General features: G+C 45.8%; 1 protein-coding gene across 15 annotated transcripts in view; it reads right to left on the bottom strand.

Annotated features, from left to right (window-relative positions):
- The window catches only part of PPFIBP2 (PPFIA binding protein 2), a 138,866-nt gene that overhangs the window by 5,658 nt on the left and 109,366 nt on the right, over nucleotides 1–23,842 (bottom strand). For 11 of the 15 annotated variants that reach the window (XM_069965799.1, XM_069965801.1, XM_069965804.1 and 8 more), the window contains 6 exons: nucleotides 20,682–20,804; nucleotides 20,419–20,544; nucleotides 19,110–19,298; nucleotides 18,558–18,713; nucleotides 15,539–15,604; nucleotides 7,641–8,717 (listed from right to left, as the gene is read on the bottom strand). In XM_069965799.1, coding sequence (XP_069821900.1) covers nucleotides 8,649–8,717; nucleotides 15,539–15,604; nucleotides 18,558–18,713; nucleotides 19,110–19,298; nucleotides 20,419–20,544; nucleotides 20,682–20,804 — 729 coding nt within the window. In that variant the 3' untranslated portion in view covers nucleotides 7,641–8,648. Of the gene's footprint in view, nucleotides 1–7,640; nucleotides 8,718–15,538; nucleotides 15,605–18,132; nucleotides 18,714–19,109; nucleotides 19,299–20,418; nucleotides 20,545–20,681; nucleotides 20,805–23,842 lie in introns of those variants that run through there. The other 4 variants (XM_069965808.1, XM_069965810.1, XM_069965800.1 and 1 more) reach the window with 3 other exon arrangements.

The raw sequence follows: 23,842 nt of genomic DNA, 5'->3' as shown, positions 1-23,842 counted from the left end.
TCTTTTTCTTCTTTGAAAATCACAAATTCGATTTTCAAAAAAAAATCTGCGCTCTTTGCGCTTTTGCAGGTTGCCCGGCCACACTCAGGATGCGCTGGACCGGAGGCGCTGCAGGGAACATGCTGCCGCCCACCCCACTCATCTGGTACAGGCCGGCGCCAACAAAGAAGTTGATGTTCCCCACTATGGGGCATATCGCCGCAAGCATGCCAAACTCAGGGGACAGCACTCCTTGCCGCCACTGCACAGGCTCTGGCCCCCACCACTACCTAAACTAAACTACTTAAACAGGCTCCGCAGGCGAAACTATTACACCTGCACCCCACCTCTGGTGGGAGGGGGGGTTGCGTCACTCCGGTGACTACAGGGACACTTCTCTAAGCTGCCACTCTGGCCCTACTCACTATCTAAAGCTGCTGCAGGGGACACCGCTGTCCAGGCCGCCACACAGCCTCCAGCCTGAGCCCTATATGTATATATATGTCTTTGGCAGTCTCCTCCATGTACACTGTGCTAGCCCTGGTGCTGTATACATTGAGGATTATACATATGAGTAAATATTGGGATAGTGTGCCCTGTGCTCTCTCTCTGTATGGTGTGTGCACTGTGCATATATATGTATATAGTGGATGTGGATGTCACAGTTGCCTCCTTTTTGCAATGATGGACTTATGAACTTTTCATGGACTTTTTTTGATCTCAAGTGGATCATATATGTACATTTTATATATGTTATACTGTTTTGCACTTTTCACTTCAGTGATTTATTACACGCTTGTTTATATGTGTTTAGCACATACATCCCGATCCGGGTCTTATTCCTTTTTTTTTACTTACTACTAGATGTGAATTTGCACTGTGAACATGTGATGTTAATCAACCAATGATTTTTGTACTTACCTGTATTTAAGTGTGCTGTGAACACATGTATTTGCCATGCTCGAAAAAGCTCTGAGGGATCAAAAAATCACCACTTTGATTGAATCCGAAGTGCCGCGGTGATTTACCTCCAGTATACAGCCGTACATAGGTGGTTCACCTGTGTGTGCTGCTGGCACCCACCTACCAATATTGGACATTCAGAGTGCTGTCTTGATTATACCTGAAATATATATATATATATATATATATATATATATATATATATATATATATTGGGATAGTGTGCACTATGCGGTGCGGTGTCCCCTGCAGCGGTTTTAGATAGTTAGTAGGGACAGAGCGGCGGTTTAGAGAAGAGTCCCCGTAGTCCCTGGAGTGACGCAACCCCCCTCCCCCCAGAGGCGGGGTGCAGGTCTAATAGTTTCGCCTGCGGAGGCTGTTTAAGTAGTTTAGTTTAGGGTGTTTAGTTCAGGTGGTAGTGGTGGGGGCCAAAGCCTGTGCAGTGGCGGCAAGGAGTGCTGTCCGCTGAGTTTGGCATGCTTGCGGCGATATGCCCCACAGTGGGGAGCATCAACTTCTTGAAGTTGGTGCAGGCCTGTACCAGATGGGTGGGGTGGACGGAAGCATGTTCCCTGCAGCGCCTCCGGTCCAGCGCACCCTGAGCGTGGCCGGGCAACCTGCAAAAGCGCAAAGAGCGCAGATTTTTAAAAAAAATCGAATTTGTGATTTTCAAAGAAGAAAAACTAATTGTGATCCAAGTGGCCGGGCACACTATCCATATATATAGTACAGTGCACATGATCTTCCCCCACCCCCTCTCTATACATGCCCATGCTGCCATACAGTATATATATATATATATATATATATATATATATATATATACTCATATGCTGTGCTGGTGCTGTGTACATCGAGGACTATACATATGAGTGTGTGTATGTATGTGTAGATAGATAGATAGATAGATAGATAGATAGATAGATAGATAGATAGATATGAGATAGGTGCAGATAGGGATTTACCAAAAAGAATAGGGTGATAGCGTCTCTGCGGGTCCTGGAGCTGTACAGCGGGATCAGGGGTGCACGATCCCGCTGTACAACTCCAGGACCTGCAGCAACGCTATCCCCTTATCCTGCAGTCCCTGCTGCCTCCTCCACAGACAGGGGACCTGCATGTGTGGCCGGGAGGGGAACATGTGTCCCAGGGTGAGAGGAGGAGGAGGAGGGCTATGTGAACTTCTGCCTTAGTAACCCCCCCAAGTGCCCCAAGTCACCTTCAGTCACCCCTCAGTCCCCTACAGCTGCCCGTGTCCCCCTCAGTCACCCCAAGTCCCCCTCAGTCACTTCCAGTCCCCTCAGCTGCCCCAAGTCCCCCTCAGTCACCCCCAGTCCCCTCAGCTGCCCCAGTCACCCTCAGTCACCTCCAGCTGCCCCTGCCCCCTCAGCCCCCCCCCCAGTCCCCTCAGCTGCCCCAGTCCCCCTCAGTCACCTCCAGCTGCCCCTCTCCCCCTCAGTCCCCCCCAGCTGCCCCAGTCCCCTCAGCTGCCCCAGTCACCCCCAGTCCCCCTCAGTCACCCCCAGGCCCCATCAGTCCCCTTAATTCCCTCTCAGTCACCCCCATTCCCCCCCAGTCCCCTCAGCTGCCCCTGTCTCCCTCAGTCACCCCCAGGTCCCCTCAGTCACCCCAAGCTGCCCCAGTCCCCCTCAGTCACCCCCATTCCCCCCAAGCCCCCCCAGTCCCCTCAGCTGCCCCTGTCTCCCTCAGTCACCCCAAGCTGCCCCAGTCCCCCTCAATCACCCCCATTCCCCTCAGCTGCCTCAGTCCCCCTCAGTCACCTCCAGCTGCCCTTGGCCCCCTAAGTCACCCCCAGGCCCCCTCAGTCACCCCCAGCTGCCCCAGTCCCCCCGTCCCCTGTAATCACCCCAAGTCCCCCCAGTCTCCTCAGCTGCCCCTGTCTCCCTCAGTCACCCCAAGCTGCCCCAGTCATCTCCAGTCCCCCTCAATCACCCCCAGTCCCCTCAGCTGCCCCAGTCCCCCTCAGTCACTCCTCAGTCACCTCCAGCTGCCCTTGGCCCTCTCAGTCACCACCCGTCCCCCTCAGTCACCCCCAGTTGCCCTCAGTCACCCCAAGGCCCCCCAGTCTCCTCAGCTGCCCTTGTCTCCCTCAGTCCCCCCAGTCCCCCTCAGCTGCCCCAGTCACCCCCAGTCCCCTCAGCTGCCCCAGTCCCCCTCAATCACCCCCAGTCCCCCTCAGTCACCTCCAGCACCCCCCGTCCCCCTCAGTCACCCCCAGTTGCCCTCAGTCACCCCAAGGCCCCCCAGTCTCCTCAGCTGCCCCTGTCTCCCTCAGTTACCCCCAGTCTCCCTCAGCTGCCCCAGTCCCCCTCAGCTACCCTCTGTCCCCCCCAATCTGCCCCAGTCACCCCTCATCTATTCCTGTACTACTACTACTACACCCCTCATCTATTCCTGTACTACTACTACACCCCTTATCCACTATACTTCCACTACTACACCCTACCTAGATGCAGGGCCGTATTTACCACTAGGCACCCGTGGTCCGGTGCCTAGGGCAGCACCTTGCAGGGGGCAGCATCAGGGAGCAGGGGGAAGGAAACAACTTTTTTTTATTCTTTTTTTTTTTTAGTTTCCCACCACTTATATAGACTTGCCAGTAAATCTGGTGTCTTTTTGAGGGGTGTGTGTGTGTGTGGTATGGTGGTACTTGTCAGGTCCGGTATGGCGGTATGACGCTCCCATTTCTTTCCTAGTAGTCATGTGCTGTTACCAGGATTATTTGCTATACGCCTATTGGTTACCGCATGGGGGTCTGGTATTGGCTGCACGTGGTGACGTACAGTAAATGTGGGAACGCGGCCTAAGGCTGGGTTCACACTACGTATATTTCAGTCAGTATTGTGGTCCTCATATTGCAACCAAAACCAGGAGTGGATTGAAAACACAGAAAGGCTCTGTTCACACAATGTTGAAATTGAGTGGATGGCCGCCATATAACACTAAATAACGGCCATTATTTCAATATAACAGCCGTTGTTTTAAAATAACAGCAAATATTTGCCATTAAATGACGGCCATCCACTCAATTTCAACATTGTGTGAACAGATCCTTTCTGTGTTTTTAATCCACTCCTGGTTTTGGTTGCAATATGAGGACCACAATACTGACTGAAATATACATAGTGTGAACCCAGCCTAAGATATCAATATGATGTTCAGAAACTAGAAAATCATGATGCTAATTGTTAAATGAAAATGGGGCGTCTGCAGGTTTAGGGCCTAGGGCAGTAGCAGCTGTTAATACGGCTCTGGGTGAGCCAGGGAAGGAACATCCGTGCATTTCCATTCCATAGCAATTATTTGCTTGGCACAAAATAAAAGAAACCTGATGATTATTCTCTAATATTTGTTTTGCGTGATCTCATTAATAATGCCTAGCAGACACATAGAGGGGGTACAGACAAACAGAAAATCAAAGTGGTTGGACAAAAATTGCAGAACTGAGCGCCAGAAGGCCTGAATTTTAGGACATGTCCACACTGCGTGCATGAAAGTTCAGACGTCGGACTGGCACTTGAAACATGTATCTGAAGGTGACACACCCATCTTTCTGAGCCTCTCCGGAGTGTAATATGTTCTCAGTAGATATCGGAACTGAATAAATCGGTCCCTAGCACTGAAGACCGTAGGGTACTACCTCCTTCCAGTGCCAATCACTCAATGTCGGGATATCAACCAGCCATTTCTCATAAGCCTTTTGGAATGGAGACTTATCATTAGGGCATAACTTGTTTTCTATTAAAAGTACATTAAAAGTTATATAGATGTGTCTATACAATGTATTACCATATCTGTACGCTGATAGAAATCCAGGAAGTAAAGAAAAATGGCCCCTGGGCCAATCCACATTGTCTCCTGCTCCCACTGCTCTCCCACCTTAGGAGACAAATATTCCATGCCTCTGTCTCACATTGTGTGTATTTGCTGAGGACAGGCTGATGATGCAGAGAGGGGGCAGGGCTTGATTCACCATCTCTGAGCGGTCAGAAGCAGGTGTTTCAACTTCACTGATTGTGCAAAAGTCTACGGAGAAATGAGGGCTGTGTTCACACATGTTGGAGTTCATTGCAGTACTGCAGCATCTGCACAAAAATGATGCAGTAACACAATTAGATAATGCTAAACAGCAGAGAGGTTAAGAGCCGGCACTGCCAATCCCACCTGCACAAAAAAACAAGGCATAAACAGTATATCCCATGTAAGATAGTATCGAATAAAGTCCTTTTTGGGGAATCAACTCAAAGATAAAAGATGCTTAATCATAATATGTGTGTGGAAAGGAAAAAAAAATATTTAAAAAGTTCTTTGCTTTATTCCAATATCAGCATTACAGGTAGAGAATACAGTGTGCTGTGCGGGTGGGATCACAATGAAATGATAAAGTACTGCAAATAATTCAGTAACACAATGAAACTGCAGTGTGTGAACACAGCCTAGATGTTCTGCAACAGCTTTGGGCGGGGAATGTGCAGGGTGGGGGACTGTGATGGAACAGCTGAGGGAAAGCATTGCATTCTGGAACCTGTAGTACTGAGTACATCTGCTCAACCAGGAAGTGCATAAACACAAAACAGAACAAACCCCCCAAAACAAATGGATTTTTGGTAGATTGATAGATAGGTAAGTGTTGTTATATGCTTCTGCAGAAGTTTCATTTTTTTTTGCCTCTACCCGGAGTTCCCCTTTAAATAGCTGTGAGTCAGGGGTTTGGTAAGATCCACCGTGCCCAGCAGTTTCTCGACCAGTGTGAATTCCAGGGGAACTGAAAGGCTGCCAAATTGTGTCTGGATGGCATACCGCAACTGTTAACTGATTTTTTTTTTAACCTTTTATTGCCTGATTTCACTATTAACTTATAAGTTCATCAGTTATAATTTTTTTTTAATTGATAAAAATGCCTTGGATGTTTTGGTCAAATACATGGGCCCAACTGCAGATTAGAAAAGTTTACGTGGGGTTATGTTGCCAACTATGTAATAAGTAACAGAAAGCTGTCAAAATATACTAGTGCAATACACAGCTCATTGACAAGAGTGCACTGTTTCTGGAGAAATGGACTGTCTGTAACATCAGATACCAGGTGTATCAATCACTTTCATCAGTTGTGATGCAGCCATATGACACGGTAATGTTTGAACGCCCAACCTGTATCATGGCTAATGTCACCATTGAGCCTTAGCTTAAATGTCACGTATGTTTATAATTCATGTACCACGCACTGTGTAGTATATATTACCTATTTCTAAGCCAAACGGATAAACTATGATCTGCATATAGTGCACTGAAAGTTACAGATACTTTTTTTCCCCCAAATAATCTGGAACAAATTCCGCAATCTCTTTTAATGCATAGATTTTATTTTGTGTTCACAAAAGAGGTAATATTATTATACAGCAGCAAATGCAACACATTTCCTAAAGGATATGATGCTCTGGACAAAGATACAAAGGAATCAAAGTTCCTCTTAAAAGAAGAGTTTGCTTCCATCCTTGTGGGCCCATCAGCCTGTGCACTGGAGTGTTCATGGTAAAAGGGGTTGTCCTAGCAAGGAAGGTTGTTGCAATAATCCTTGGACCCCCAAATCAAATTATAATCATCTTAATAGGATGATATTTATGAGACATACTTACTTTTATGTATGGTGTTTTCCATCTGCCAGAGTGAACCATGGACTTATGCATTGTACACACAAACTGTGGGTGGGCTGACATATGGTGCTGGTTTCCCACAACTCCCCTGTGCTCTCTTCTCGTGCAAGGACTCTTTCAATTTCTAAGGCCTACGCCCCCCCCCCCCCCAACATCTTCTGTTGGAGGAGTACGACCCCAGAAGTAGCAAATCTGACTGATATTGGTGGGTTCAACATGGTTCTGTGTAATGTCTAAATGCCCTAATGTATTTGTTGGACAGACCTTTAGGCTATGTTCCCACTACGTACTGATAAGCACAAACAACGGACAGAATTAATATTCTGGTCGTTGTTTTACAGCAATGGCCTGTGGTTTAACGTTAAACAACAGCTGTTCACTAAAGAAGGGCTGTTGTTATTACGTAGCGGGAACATAGCCTAAAGGGGCATCTGTCTTGCTGTGTGGAAATCATCTACATGCGCCGTGAATGGTGATTGATTCTGATATGCTAAGAATAGACTGAAAGCGACTCTGCACCCACAATCTCACCCCCCCCCCCCCCAAACCACTCAGATAGCTGCTTTTAATCCAAGATCTGTCCTGCGGTCCGTTCGGCAGATGATGCAGTTATTGTCATAAAAAAGTAATTTTAAAATTGCAGCCCCTTGCCCTACGGGCGTATCTGTGCCCTAACTTTGCACCACACCTCCGTCCTTCCTTCCCACCCTCTTCATCTTTAGGAATGCCACTGGAACATTTACTTCTGTTTGAACGTTGCACAGGTGTCTTAATGATCCAGCCCATGTGCTGTGGTAACACGGTTGGTGAATAATAGGCAATCTACCTGGAGCATTCCTAATGATGAGGAGGGCGGGGAGGAGGGACGGAGGAGGGCAAAGTTAGGGCACAGATACGCCCGTAGGGCACGGAGCTGTAATTTTAAAAGTAATTTTTTATGACAATAACTGCATCACCTGCCAAACGGACCCCAGGACAGTTCTTGGATTAAAAGCAGCTATCCAAAGGTACAAGTGGTTTGGGGGGTCAGATTGTGGGTACAGAGTCGCTTGAAATACTCACTGAACCTAAGCCAAAATCACCTTTCACAGCACATTGGAGATTTACACACAGCGTGACTGCATAGGAGAGAGGCATTGCGGCTTAGGCACACCAGACTCCTCGGCCATGCGTCTTTGAAACTTTTGGAACATTACATCGCCACATTTACCCTCAGTTTTTATGTGGTATTGCAGTTAAGTTCATTGACATTTAAAGGGATTATATAGACTTTGAAAAACATGGCTGCTTTATTCCAGCAACAGCACCTCTCCTGTCCTCAGGTTGGGGGTGGTAATGCAGTTCCATTGAAGTGAATAGAGACAAATTGTAATAAAAAACACAACCTAAGGACAAGGGTGGTGTTGTCTTTGCAAGAAAGTAGCTTTGCTTTTTCTAATCCTGGATGACCCCTTGGTTATGCCCATACGACATATGTTCCATGTTTTCTTATTCTCAGATTTAAAAACAATAACATGGAAAATTAATGACATCACTACATCACTTATTGATGCATTTTTTTTTAACATATATTCCCTGCGGAATGAGTTGGGCTAATGCACATACAAACAATTCACGGTAGACAGAGAGTACTATACGCAGCAGACCGAGAATTTACCATAGCTTTCTGCCTTGTATTCCGCAGCATAAAACACATGATGGGAGCATAGTCTAATCCCGGTGGTTAACCGTGAACGTCCTCTTTAAGAGGTAAAAAAAGTAAATGCAGTATAAAGACAATTACAGAGCAAAACATTTCTTAATAACATCATATACATGTTGGTTCTGAAACTTTTATATTAATTTTTATTAATAAACTTAAAAAAATGTACACCCTTTAGTAATATCTCCTGAAAATAAAAAATCTCTATCCAGCATGGTGGTGCTCAATCCATAATAATTTATCATTAGGATATAGGATTGCAGTACTCCAGTCATGTCTTTGGCTTCTGATAATTGTTCCTTATGGCTGTACTTGTACCCAGATGCAGGGAGCTATCTCCAAGAGTCATAGTTGGATAGAAACCTGTAGTTGTTGAGGAGCTCATCCTGACTGAGCATGTTCTGAAATAGAAACAGTCCATATAGTGATAAAGAGAATAGTCTCATGGCCAATTTATTATACAACACGTGGATATCTGCTTAAGGGGGTCTCCAGGCTTAGAAAACTTGGCTGATTTCTTCCAGAAACCGCATAATTTTTGTCCCTAGGTTGGATGTGGTTTTGCAGCTTAGTTCAATTGAAGTGAATGGAGCAGACTTACAATACCAAACACAACCAAAGGTTATTTTTGCAATTAAGTTGCTAGTTTATTTTTTAATCCTGGATAACCCCTATAATTTACCTTAAAGCAGCACAGCTGTCATGAGCAGCTGGTGTCAGGAGAAGTTGGATTCTGCCATAGGGCTGCCAGAAAAAACATGGATACAGTCTATGGCTATGTTCACACAAGAATGGCTGTTGTTGCCGACTAAAACAACAGCTTTTCTCGTTTTAAAATAATAGACTGTATTAAACTCTATCTATGGGAACATGTCAGTTACTCCCAGCCGCTAGAGCGTGAACAACGGCTGTTGTACTCGTTCTGTTCACACAATGTATGGCCATTGTGACAGCCGTACATTGCATAGACTTTCATGGTGATTTGGATTGCAGGCACACCCAAATGTGCCCGCAATCCAAATAAAATAAAAAGATGTTCCTGTGGCCTATTTTGTAGTACCAAGTCTCCAAGACAGCACTCAATTCTTTGTGAAAAAATAATCCAGCCATTCCACCATGCAACGTTTCAGCAACAACCTTTCTCAACCTGTCTTGATTGACGTGCGGACCTAGGACTGGACCCGATGAGGTGTGCACTTACATAATTTGATAATTACTTACATAATAGTTGACATTGCAGTATCGGTCAAAGGAACATGTAAAACAATGGTCGTTGTTTTAATACTGTGTGAACATAGCCTTAGGGTGCCTTCACACGTACCGTATCACTGCGTTTTTATCGGTGCGTTTTTTACATGCGTGTTTTGATTTTCACATGATTTTCATGTGAAAATCAAAACTCACATGTAAAAATTGCACCAAAAATGCACAGATAAAAACGCAGGCTTAAAAATGCAGCGATACGGTACGTGTGAAGCTACTCTTAGGCTGTATTCATGTTTTCCAAGACTCCTTAGGATGGCATCCAACTACTCCAGCCATCAGGAGTCAAATGCAGAGCATTTGTGTTCGGAGAAAGCTGGCAGTCATAGGTTGGACACCAGTACCCAAGAAAATACTATGTTGGTGGCCGCCCCTATAGGGCCATTGAGGAGGGCAATCTGCATATAAACTTAAAGGGGTACTTTGGCGGGGGGGGGGCACTTTTTTTCCTGACACCGGGGAGGAGGTGGCTGAGGGAAACGACATCCACTCACCTCCCCGGTTCCAGCAGCGGTTCCCGCATCGCGGCGCTCCGATCCCTGGCCGCTTCCTGGTGTCTGACGTGGGCCCGAGACGATACTTCTCAGGTCCGCTCAGCCAGTCAGTGACAGAGGCGGGATCTGAGCGGACTTGAAATGGATCCCACCTCCTTCACTGATTGGCTGAGCGGACCTGAGACGTCACGTCTCAGGCCCGCATCAGACACCAGGAAGCGGCCGGGGATCGGGGACTGGAGCGCCACGATGCGGGGCCCGCCGCTGGGACTGGGGAGGTGAGTGGACGTTGTTTCCCTCAGCCACCTACTCCCCGGTGTCAGGAAAAGAAATTCCCCCACGCCAGACTACTCCTTTAATTTGTACAACCCGACACTGTGACAAATCTGAAGTACAATCAGGACAATAACTGACTGACGCTGTGTTCACAGTTTGTTTTATTTGCGCTACTACTGCTGCATTTTTCCATATTTTTCTGAAATCACTGTAAAAAAAATGTGCAGTTTTACCGGATTATGCGACTCACAGTGGACACATGCCAGTTTTACTGTGATTTTGGTTCTTGGCAGTAAATATACATCAGATACATGGTGGTACCTCACCAGTAGCTACTGGGCAGAGGATTTCACAGCTAACAGCACAGGAATTGCGCTGAGGAAGGAGGTGACAGACAAACCTTCCTCCTCAGCGCCCCGTACCCACTAGGGAGCTATCAGCAGGTTAGATTCATAGAACCTGTTGATAGTTCCCCTTTAGGCTGAATTCACACTACGTATCTTTCAGTCAGTATTGTTGTCCTCATATTGCAACCAAAACCAGGAGTGGATTAAAAACACAGAAAGGATCTGTTCACACAATGTTGAAATTGAGTGGATGGCCGCCATTTAATGGCAAATATTTGCTGTTATTTTAGAACAACGGCTGTTATATTGAAATAATGGCCGTTATTTACTGTTATATGGCGGCCATCCACTCAGTTTCAACATTGTGTGAACAGATCCTTTCTGTGTTTTTAATCCACTCCTGGTTTTGGTTGCAATATGAGGACCACAATACTGACTGAAATATACGTAACCTTAAAGTGTACAGGTGAGAGTCTGTAAGGAGAAGCTTCTATCTGGCTACTCTACCATAAAGCCCAGGTAGATTAAGTGCTGCAGTGATGGCTGACCTTCTGGAAGTTTCTTCTATCTGCACACAGAATCTTTGGAACTCTGCCAGAGTAGCCATTGGGCTTTGGGTCACCTCTCTTACCAAGATTTTTGTCCTCTGATTAGGTGGTCAGCGCAAGGAAGAGTCCTGGTTGGTCCAATCTTCTTCCATTAATAATAATGGAGGCCTTTACCCAATCCTGTCTCTGAGCTCTACAGGCAGTTCTTTCCCCCTCATGGTTTGGTTTTTGCTCTGTGGGACCTTACATAGACATTGCTGTGTCTGTACAAATCCTGTCTAGTCAACTGAATTTACCGCAGGTGACTCAATATGTAGAAGCATCTCAAAGAAAAATAAAAAATGGGAGACCACCAAGTTAAATCTCAAGTCTCACAGGAAAGAGTCTGAAGGCATTATTAATGCATTCTATAGACCAGCGTTTCCCAACCGGGGTACCGTGGCACACTGGCGTTCCGGGAGAACCCGCCAGGGGTGCCGCGGGATCCCGGTGGGAAATGTGCGCTGTCTCTTTAAGCATCCCGAGAAGCTGCAGCCGCGCAGCTTCTCGGGATGCACGGATCACTTTCATGTTCCGCCCGCACTGTGAGTGGGCGAAACATTAAAGTAAGCAGAATATAAGAGCAGGAAGTGTCAGCGTCCTGCTCCTATATTCACTCCCATAGGCCGCCGGCACTTCATACCAGCAGCCTATGGGAGGCCGGGACGTGACCTCTCCGGCAGGCGTGATCATGTGACGTCATCACGCCTGCCGGAAGTCCCGTCCCCGCGGCTCGCAAGATGGAGCCCGAAGAGAAGGAAGAGCTGCTGCCTGCAGCCACACAGCGCGGATTAGGTGAGTAGGATGTTTGTTTTTTTTAGGGGCAGAGCAGGGGGCATTATTAGTTCAAGGGGGGCACCTCTGAGGGCATTATTAGTTCATGGGGGCACCTCTGGGGGCATTATTAGTATATGGGGGCACCTCTGGGGGCATTATTAGTATATATGGGCACCTCTGGGGGCATTATTAGTATATGGGGGCACCTCTGGGGGCATTATTAGTTCATAGGGGGCACCTCTGGGGGCATTATTAGCTCATGGGGGCACCTCTGGGGGCATTATTAGTATATGGAGGCCACTCCTGGGGCATTATTAGTATATGGGGGCACCTCTGGGGGCATTATTAGTTCATGGGGGCACCTCTGGGGGCATTATTAGTTCATCACAGCAGGGGATCCTACATACAGGGGGCACAGCAGGGGATCCTACATACAGGGGGCATCCCACATTTCTACTCGCTTTACTGCACATAACACACGACAGCGCAGTTACTTTGGGAGCCGACAGGAGGGAGAAAGGAAAGGAAGTTGCTAGAAATGTGCGGAGTCTAAATTGTTTGTCTCGCAGGTTCTGAAGAGATGAAAAGTAGCTGGAAGAAATCATCATGGTGGATGGAGAGGAAAAGGGAAAGTGACTCCTCAGATCAAAGAAGACGTCACCTGTGAGTCACTGTATGACGGTTTTCTTATTTTGTAGAACATTATTTAGTAGGGGTGCCCGAGGAAATTTTTTTTCCAAGGTGTGCCCCGAGGTGGAAAAGTTTGGGAAGCACTGCTATAGACGCATGAGAGCCTGGTGTGACATTTCTTGTCAATAGCTATGAGCAAGAAACAGCTTATCTTTTAGATTGTATTAGTATACTGTATGTACATACTGTGCCGTGCAATGGAGATTTGCATAATGGGAAGTGCCATGTTCACACTAGGCACTGTAATGTATCTAATGTAGAAAAGTTTGTTGATTAGGTTTACACTGCGTTCTTGCGTCTATCTGTTGCTATCTGTTTTATACAAAAAAAGATGATAAAAACGGATACAGTTGTATGCCATCCATCATCAGTTTTTGACCTTTAACTGTGGTTAACCACGTTTTTCCGTACGCTAAAATTAATTTTCAAAAATGGATATAGTGAAACAGATGCAAAAATGCAGTGTGAAGCTAGCCTAATAGCTATCAGAACTGTAAACCGTTTTAAAGGGGTTATCCAGTGCTACTAAAACATGGCCATTTTCTTCCAGAGACAGCACCATTCTTGTCCCCGGTTTGGGTGGGTTTTTGCTACTCAGTTCCATTGAAGTGAATGGAGATTAACTGCAAACCATGCCTGAACTCTAGACAAGAGTCGTGTTGTCTCTGAAAGAAAGTGGCTTTTTTTTTTGTAGCACTGGATAACCCCTTTAACTATTTAGCAATTAGGGTGTAATTGCTAAAACTTTCAGGTATACAACAAAATGGCAGGTCAACAGCAGAAGCACTTGCTACATACAACCAACTGTGTTGTTACCCTTAAGGGTGGCTTCACACACAGAATTTTTCTTGGGTTGGCGCTCACACCCGAACACTTGCTTCATTGCTGAAGTCTATGTATGGGTCTGAACGCGAACCTGAACACACCCGTACCGGGAAGAGAGAGGGAGGCAGCAGCGTGATCCACCTCCTGACTGCTTGATAATTCCAACAATTTATGGTGCATTTACACAGGCAGATTTATCTGACAGATTTTGGAAGCCAAAACCAGGAATGGATTTGAAAAAAGGAGAAAGCTCAGTCTTTCCTTTATGACCCATTCCCTGCACTGGCGTAGCTACCATGTGGGCAGGGTACGCCGTCGCTATGGGGCCCGGGCCCCCGCGGTAAAACTTCCATGGTGGGTGCCGGGAATACAGTGCGATCTGCCAGGCCCCCTGTGACAGCGTGATTCGGGACACCCCCCCCCCCAGGTCCGGGCGGCATCATCAGTACTCCCCTCCCCCGCGGCAGCCTCCCCCACCCCGTCCTTGAGGACGGTACAGCGGCTCCCCTCCTGATCTCGTGCACCGGAGGTGTCCGGTGTCCGGAGGAGGCAGCTGCCGCCGCAGGGACAGCTACGTTCGGTGTTGCAGTTGCTGGAGATGTTCAGTGGGATCGGGGGTCTGCACTGCGCCCCTCTATCCCGCTGAACATCTCCACCAACTGCAACTCCGAACGTAGCTGTCCCTGCGGCGGCTGCCTCCTCCGGACACCGGGGACTTCCGATGCAAGTGCATGAGACCAGGAGGGGATGGCAGGTGTGTGCCCGGGCCGGTCACTCGGCCTGCTCCAGTCTCCTTCCCAGCTCTCCCACTGCCCCAGTCCCCCCCCCAGCTCTCCCTCTGCTCCAGTCCCCCCCCAGCTCTCCCTCTGCCCAAGTCCCCCCCCCCCCAGCTATCCCTCTGCCCAAGTCCCCCCCCCAGCTCTCCCTCTGCCCCAGTCCCCCCCCCAGCTCTCCCTCTGCTCCAGTCCCCCCTCCCCCAGCTCTCCCTCTGCTCCAGTCCCCCCCTAGCTCTCCCTCTGCCCTAGTCCCCCCCCTAGATCTCCCTCTGCCCCAGTCCCCCCCAGCTCTCCCTCTGCCCCAGTCCCCCCCAGCTCTCCTTCTGCCCCAGTCACCTCTAGCTGCCCCAGTCTGTCCTAGCCTCCCCCAGTCTGTCCAAGTCCCCCCAGCCTGTCCCAGTCACCCCTAGCCCACCTCAGCTGCCCCCAGTCTTTCAGAGTCCCCCCCCAGCCTGCCCCATTCCCCCTCAGTCTAACCCAAGCCTGCCCCCCAGCTGTCCCTCATCCCGTCACCCCCAGCTGCCCTAGTCTGGCAGTCAACCACAGCTGTCCCTCTGCCCCAGTCTGTCCTAGCCTCCCCCACCTCCCCCTAGTCTGTCCAAGTCCCCCCAGCCTGCCCCAGTCTAACCCAAGCCTGCCCCAATCACCCCCAACTGTCCCTCTGCCCCAGTCACCCCCAGCTGCCCCAGTTCTAATTGCTCACAACCCCATTCAAGGTTTCATGGGGCCCCATGCAGTTTTTTGCTATGGGGCCCCATTACTCCTAACTACGCCCCTGATTCCCTGTTTATGGTCTGTTCCTGGTTTTGGCTTCAAAAATCTCAGATAAATCTGCCTGTGTAAACGCACCAATAGCCTCATAGATTTGCATGGTTGGAATTAACTAATTTAGAGACACAGCTGAGAAGTGGATCTCTCTCTCTGCAGTGTGTATATATTCCCCCTGCTATCAACCCCTTTTTTTGTGACTTTAGAATGCTATTTTACCCGTAGAGAGACAACAGTAATAGTAGTTGAATTTAAAAGCCCCCATAATAGGACAATATACATTATGGAATAGCCATTTGACCAGTTTTCTACTTATATACATGGACAAGCTGAATCTTGATGCCTTGGAATAGAGAAAATAATGAGCACAGTTCTCCTGAATATTACTTAGTGGAAAGGAGAAAGAATTCAATACTTACTGTAAGGTTATTAATGCCTTCAGAAAAAGCCCCTATTTGCTTTACCATCCCCTCTGAATGCACCATCTGGAAAATTAGTCAGTGACCTCATAAATATGGAGGAGGAGTGAAAACTTCACAGTCACACTGCAACAGCAGCGCATGCACCACACAGTATGGCGGCCATCAGACACGTCACGTATATATCCATTATAGCAGGGATCAGCCAGTACACAAGCACACCAAATATGATGATATAAATATACACTGAATGGCCACTTTATTAGAGACAATCCTCTTTAGAATTAGAAAGAACTGTACGGGAATGTCTGATTGCAGCATAAAAGCAGGAAGGATAGTTTTTGGGGATCAGTTTCAGTGAGAATCCATGGTAGAAGAACAATATTGAATGATTGGAACAACTTGGGAAAAGGCCTGGTCACTAGAGATGAGCGCAACTGGAGCATGCTTGAGTCCGATTGTTCATTTAAATACCGGTGGCTGTAGAAGTTGGACATGTTTTCCAGGATTCCCTAGGGATGCATCCAACTTCAGCCACTGCTAATCAAATGCCACACACAGTGGTTCGGACGAGCATGAGCCCAGCTCTATTGGACAGCATTGTGGCAGACCAAGTCAGCCCTTTCATGGTGGATTTAAACCCAATTGGAGGGGGATGCATTCAGCAGGACAATACACCATGCCCCAATGGTTGTATAGTCATAGTATAGATTGGTTGCAGAAAGGTGACAGCGAGTTTTCCTTTCTTCCTTAGCGTTTAAAGTCCCCAGATTTTAGTAGTATAGAGAATATCCATGTAGAGGTACAATGGGTTGGTCCAATCATGTCAGTGCCCCCATCTAATGTGCGACAACGGTAAGAAGCTATCCCATCTTCCAATTCCGAGTGGGATCCATGCCACAGTGAATTGCTGTAGTTCTCAAAGAAGGTCCAACATAATACTAGATAGAGGTCTCTAATAAGGAGGCTGTTCAATGTATTACAGGGAACCGGTCACCAAGACAATGCTATCTAGCATATCGTCATGTAATATAGATGGAAGAAGTGAGCAGATTTATATATATTTTTGTGGGAAAAGATTTAGTATAACTTGTAACATGTTGATTTAAATCCGTGAGCTAAGGACTGGACTCCTTAGTCTGGAAACATCAGAGATTTCAATCAATAAGTTACAAGTTCTATACTGAATCTTTTCCCATAAAGATATATATGTTGGTGTATATATCAATCTGCTTAGCTCTTCCTGCTCTATAACACGATGCTGATAGTTTAGGTAGCATTTTCATGGTAAATACAGTGTATGTGGCCAACTATAGAGGGAAAGATCTTTTCCCTTATTCAGCAGTGCCACTCTGTGGCAAAATGGGGTACTGCATTTGTATGAAGTTGATGCAGGCTGAATTAGTGTAGATGCCTCCATAGTGTGTGAACAATTGTGGGTTATGTTACCATAAATTGAGTGTTAGCTTTACCACCTCAGAACAGCAGGCATGTAAGTTACAGGTCAGATGACGTACATGTAAATGAAGAGGATGAACTGACAAGCAGAAACAATGTTAATGGTCAGACATCTTAGATATGACGTAAAAACTGCAGCCCACAGTCCCCAAACATGCAGCTTGAGACACTCCAGATATTTTCTATTAAAGCCAGCGACGGTCTGCTGCCACCGCTCTTATTGCACGGAGTGACGCACAGCAGACTGATCTTTATTTTTCAACTTCTTGAAAAACCTCGATCTGCCGACATTGTACATGTTGGCTGATGGCTGCCTTTCAACATGTCCTATTTCACTAAACGATTATCAGCCTGAATGGTTGGTAATTAGCCAAGTGAGTCCAACAGTCATGGAACACCCCTTTAAGCTAGAAATAAATGGTGAAATGACTCACAAACAACTATACTCTCTTATTTTGTATTGGAGGATCTGGCAAAATTGCAGTGCTCTAATCCCTGAGAAATGGGATATATAGCTTATATTACCCAACCTGCACAACAACAAATGAGTGATTAGAAGAAACAATATTTCACCCTACAAGGGTTGTCTAGAGATACATGGCTGACTTCTTCTAAAACCAGAGCCACATGTTCTCTAGTATTTGATATTACTGCTTACCTCTACTGAAGTGATCAGGCCTCAGCTGTAATATCACACACAACCTGTGGACAGGTGTGGCACTGTTTCTGGAAGTAGCCATGTTTTTCAGATTTTGGATAGCCCTTTAATTCTTATAAGTGGCCACAAATACATTGGCCAAAATTTCATTAAAAAGGAATCTTTACAGGAAGGAAGTATAAGACGATATTTCTCAACACAATACTTGAGACAGTATTTCCCATATTATGGCTTTCAAACTGTTACAACAATAAAACCCCCATTATGTAAAACCACATTTCCCATTACGCCACCAGTCCAGCAGCTGGTGACCCCCGTTTGGAGGATTTATACAGCTCCCATTAAGCTAGTGAAAATATACTTTTAACATAATTTTTAACCCCTTATTGCACCCCTGGCTATGGTAAGTAGATAGTAAGAGTAATCTGGGTGCATATGGACATATCAGAATGACTGAACGCAGTGTGGAGGGTCCACATACAGTAATAATCAGCTTTTTTTATTTACTTAAATCTGATCAGTTTGGGGTCAGTCCTCTTCACAATGTAACATTTTTACACGGCTGCTCATTTCCTTACACTATACAGCTCAAAAATATAACCTCTGTGCAGCAAGTATTTACACCATGTATAATCCTATCTAGAGTTAAATATTTCTGGATAAATTAAAATTCTTTATAAAATCTGTAAAGTGTCAGGGATTACAGGCAGCTCCCAGTCCAGGCCATGCTTGGCAATATACATAGAGTGATATTAGAGGGATAGAGTCTGTCTCCTGGGTGACGCCATGCTGGTAATGATGGTTGGATGGGTTATGAGGCGATGCGTGGTTAGAGACACACAGACGACAATGAGGTGTGAGGAAGGTATGCCAATGCAGATGCCCTCAGATTAGTCTGCCCACCTGGTCCACTTTGTCTATGTCTTTGGTGGAACTGTTGTTAGGGGTGTTGAAGTCACTTTTCTGGGGGCTAGCATCCACGGGGCACACATACTCTGTGGAGTCATCAAACTTCTTCTTGCGCAGGTTACCAAAGTGAGAGAGTCCAAGTTTCTTTGGCTGCAATAGCAAAAAGGAGATAGAGATTTGCTGTAGTTACAAAGACATATGATGGCAGATGAAGTTCTCTCATTCTCATAGACACTTGGGACTGGTGTCAATGCTCCATGGGAAGGATTATATAAATGAGCTATATAGAGGAATCATACTAGTCTACTCTATAAAGGAATAGACAGCTGACTTGTAGAGAATGGAACTTGTTGGCTAAAGAGGGATGCCTTAAACTACAGGAGAAGACATTTTCAGGTAATACTTCATATGAAAAAAACTGCAAACTAGCTCTCTGGACTCCAAGCACCAGGACATCATTACTCAGCTTTGTCAGGGGGGGGGGCACAATATCTCTAAGCTAAACATCTCCCTCTATAAGACTGACAGAAATATTTGTGAACATACCCGGACTTTGGCAGTGGTAGACAAGGGTGTATACGTGGTCGAATCCATAATCTCTCGCTTTTCCTGTTGAGCTTCTGGACCGATCAGTAAGCTGAAGTTTGTAGCTAAATGTCTCCTGAGGAGAGTCTTCTGGGGGGGAATGTTTAAGAGCATGGCCAGGGTATCAGAGTTAAACCGAGGTTCAAGGATCTGTAGAAACAAAGGTATATCCACAAATTGTAGTGCTCACCTACAACAATATGCCGTACAGTACAACATCCTATACTCTCCTATTCACAGGGCCTATAGCACTAGTCATCCTGATGGTCCTGGTCTATGACAATGATGAGGCGAAGAGACTTCTGGTTTTACTACACTATGTATTTCTGTGTACAGTATATCTCTGACTGCATGTAGCCATCCCTAGAGGGAACTGTATATGGCTGTACAGGGAAAGCCTATTGATCACCATCACAGAAATGTACATCATGGTAGTAAAAGAGACTCTGTCAGAAGGTTTATGCTGCCCTATCTAAGGTTCCATTTACACAGAAAGATTATCTGACATATTATCTGCCAAAGATTTGAAGCCAAAGCCAGGGGCAGACTATAAACAGAGATCAGCTCATAAAGGAAAGCCTGAGATTTCTCCTCTTTTCAAATTCATTCCTGGCTTTGGCTTCAAATCTTTGGCAGATGATCTGTCAGATAATCTTTCTGTGTAAATGGGCCCTAAGGGTAGCATGAAATAGTGACAGAGAAGCTGAACAGAATGATGTATTACATACATCTGATTCAGAGATATTCTCCTGAATAACATGGACAATAAGTAGTCCTCTCCATTAAAAGCATGAGCCCAGTAGTCCTGGATATTCATGAGAACTCTGCTCACCAACTTCTGATTGGCAGCTATCTATTTATGATGTATGGGCAATTTACTGTCAATAAGCAGCTGGAAGGTGGGGGTGGCGAGAATCCTATTCTCCTGCACATTAGGAGAACGACTGAATAGAATGATGAAAGTGATACATCAATCTGTTCAGCAATTATCTCACTCATTCGCCCTGCCCTCATTTAAGGCAATATAAACCTAGTGACAGATTCCCTTTAAACAGGCGGTACTAAACTAAACTCAAAAGAGATGAATAAATCTTCAGGCAGCAAGCTCTTCTAGTGGCAGCTGAAGGTAATACATACTGTGAGCAGGAGAAGCAGTTTAGTTCCCAACATATAGCACATAGCAGCCCCCCCCCACCCGCCTTTATAGAAAGTACACCATTAATCCAGGAATGTATGAATATAATATACACTACACACTCGCATGACTTACAATGAGGCCACCATGAACTCCACTGCCCCGGAGATTTGGTGCATATTCTGCCAGGTCTACAGATCTCAGCCACTCCATGACTCTATGGTTGGACCACTGCACCACTTCTGAAGGGGAGATATTATTCTACAAGGAAGAATAGATTAGTTATCACTAACACATGCACAAGCGCGTGCGCACACACACATACACACACACACAGTTTTGTACATACACACTCACACATAGTGTATCTAGTTTTAATTTTTAGTGACGTTATGTACCTCATCAGCCGGTCTCCTCCGCAGGCAGTTGGGGTTGAACTTGTTTGCATGTAGTACATGGATGGCACATTTAATACTGAGATGGTGCAGTTGACTTGTGACCTTCAGGAACAGGAGATCGTTCTGAAAGAGACCAGATGACATGAGAAGAAGATTGGCCTAAAACTAAAATAAGTTGTGCAATCGTTTCCTACTCTCCCACATTCTCTTTTTCACACCTGCCTAAACCATTTGCGCAGCACTGTATGTTTGTATCTATGCCTGCCACTGGGGGTGACATAGAGAATAATGCAGAGTAGGAGGTATTTTCATACGGGGTCTATAAATGTGGTGCAGCAGCTGTCATGCCTCATCTTAATAACCTCATTATAAGTAGCGTCTTCTCCAATGTCATATTTCCTGGGTAATCTACACCGGCCTTGCTGCCTGTCCAATTAAAGGGCAATGACAACTGTGTATAGCCCCCCCCCCCCCCCCCCCCAATTTATAGACTTATATTGTATCGGACTTAACTATGTTGTTTTGACCCCAGAGACCTTGACTCATGGGCCCCAGCATGAAATCTGCAACAGAGACCCCCCCTCCATGTGCTATATACAGTACTGTATTATATGGCATAGTGGCCTTTGAGCCCTTCAGGCCCCATGTGCAACTGCTACTTCTCCTCCCTACTATAACAATGCTATCACTGATCAGAAAATAAATCTCTACGACTGTTTAATATATGTGTCAGCAATTAACTTTTTTTAATGACCAGCTCCTGTCCTGACCTGTGTGTCTCCATGGTTAAAGAGTGCAAACAAACCAGTGTCTGACCTGCAGATACATTACATATATATTTGCATGCAGTAAGCGATGAAAGAGGCACATAACTATACACTTCAAGTACTTCCCCCACCTGTGGCTTCCAGCTGTAAAACTATAACTCCCATCATGCCCTGTACTTGTTCTTACATGTGACCATTGTGGGCGTGTCGTGGGTGTGTTATGGGTGTGTCCTTTCAAACCTGCCACAACCCGAAGATTTACTTAGCAAACTGTAATTTTTTTCACAGGTTTTCTATTCTAAAAACCAGCCCCTCCTAGGGGACGGCAGGGTTTAAGTTTTGTCCTGTAAAAACCTTCCAGATTTACTAAGGGCTTGCACCACATTATTGAATACCATGATACCAGCATAATGGCTTAAAATTGATGCATTGTTAGTAAATGAGGCCCAAATGGGTTCACAATGTGTTTTTTTTTGTGTGTTTTATGTTTAGAAATGCAGCAAAATCTCATCTGAACATAATTCCTGCCAGACATTTGTCGTCAACCATGTTTCACTTGTATGAAAAAAGATCACAGGACAAATCATAGCAATTCCCATGCCTGTGAGTCCATCACATGCACAGGACAGGAGGTAAACTGTAAGACCACAGAGGAAAACAATAACCAAAACTTCCTTAAAGTGTCACTGTCACTTTAAAAATCTAAATTAACAGTAGATGTGATATAAAGCAAGTTTGCTATTTAAAATCATTATTTTTCTCTTTAGTTATCATGAAAAACACAACACTTCCTGTGTTTAGTCTCTTTTTTTCAGAGTCTAAACATAGGACGTCCTGTGTTTGCATTCTCTGTGAGCTGGGAGTCATGTGATTGACAAATTGGGCCGTAACTCTCTGTACTGGCTGGGACCTCATGTATTTAGTCTCTTTTTTACAACCAGCACAAGACTAAAAAGCTGCCTTCAGGAGACTGGACCTGGATACAGGTAAGTATAGTTTTGTGTTACAGCATGATAACAAAAAAATAAATAAATGTATATTACAAACTTGCTTTATATCACATTTACTGCTGATTTAAATTTGAAAAGTTATAACGACAGCTACTCTTTAACTTTTGTTTAGAAAATTTCTTTTTGCTCCAAGCTGAAATGAACTTATATGGAATTTGGTGCAGAAATGGAGTTGAAAAGCAAATCCTATTGGTTTCAGAGCAGTATTTTCTTGTAGATTCTGCCTTAAGAATCAACCTTGATCGATGCTTTTAGCAGAATTTAAAATGTTGTCAAAAAGTTACACACTAAAATTACTTTATGTAAGCATGGTTGCAGAAATTACTATTGGAATCAACTGAAGTCAGATTCCAGGCAGAATTTCCTGTGAGGCAGAATACACATCAAAATCAGCATTGATTCTGCCTGTAATAACTCTGTGAATGTACCTTAAAGCTTCCTATTGAATGACAGCAAGAAAACAAGTTGAAACAAACACTATACAAAAAAACTTTTGATTATAGAAATACCCACTAATATTTTTAAGGTCTCTGCTTGCCATCAGTGAATGAAACATTGTTACTGACAGCGATCGTGGTCAGAATGCAGGAAGAGGAGGAGCTGAGGTGAGCTCTCCTGCCCCCTGATCGCGCTGGATGACCAAGAGCTGAAGGTGTCCGGGCCTTTGAGATAGGAACCCGTTAAAGGTTCTGTTTAAGCTGGCGAAGAGTTGGCTGTGGTGCCGGAGCATGGAGACTTGATGTAATAAGCTCTGTGGATATGAGCCCTGTGTGAGAGGCAGGGCCTCTGAAACGGAGGAACCAGGGTGAGCACCCTTTGAAGGAAACCTTACCCAGTGACCGGAGCCGGAATAGCTACTGGAAGCCCGAGAGGGGTCGGGTGAAAGACGAGCCGACTCGGGCCGAGGTGCAAGCCGGGATTGAGACATGTGACGGCGCGGTGGTCACGTGGGAACGCGGGACCCGAAGTGAGAGTCGGGTTCCCTCAGCCGGAGCTGACCAAGTGCCTTGAGCCCCACGTGCGCCGGGAGTCTACCGGGAGCTGTTGAGAGAGGCCCAGGGCCAGGAGAGAGACACGTGGAGGTCTGCCGTCCAGAGCGGTGGAGGAACGCGGACTGAGGACCACGTGGGGACAGATATAAGGGGTGAGATCTCTCCATTTATGTTTTGTATGCTCTCCTACTGGTTCTTGGACGATACGGCACACTACACAGCATATGGATAATACAGTACATCATAGTGAACGCTAGCTGTTGTTGCAATGCTATGTATGCACTTGTATGGAGCTATAGAGAACTGGGCCGCTGTCTATGTTACTGCTGCAAAGTATATATACTTCATCCCCACTGGCATTGAGAAGTGAGCGGGACTATGTAAAGGAACTG

This window comes from Dendropsophus ebraccatus, chromosome 4 (assembly GCF_027789765.1).
Source record: "Dendropsophus ebraccatus isolate aDenEbr1 chromosome 4, aDenEbr1.pat, whole genome shotgun sequence".
NCBI classification, from domain to species: domain Eukaryota; kingdom Metazoa; phylum Chordata; class Amphibia; order Anura; family Hylidae; genus Dendropsophus; species Dendropsophus ebraccatus.
The sequence above is the reverse complement of the archived record's forward strand: the minus strand, read 5'-3'. Positions and strand labels throughout refer to the sequence as shown.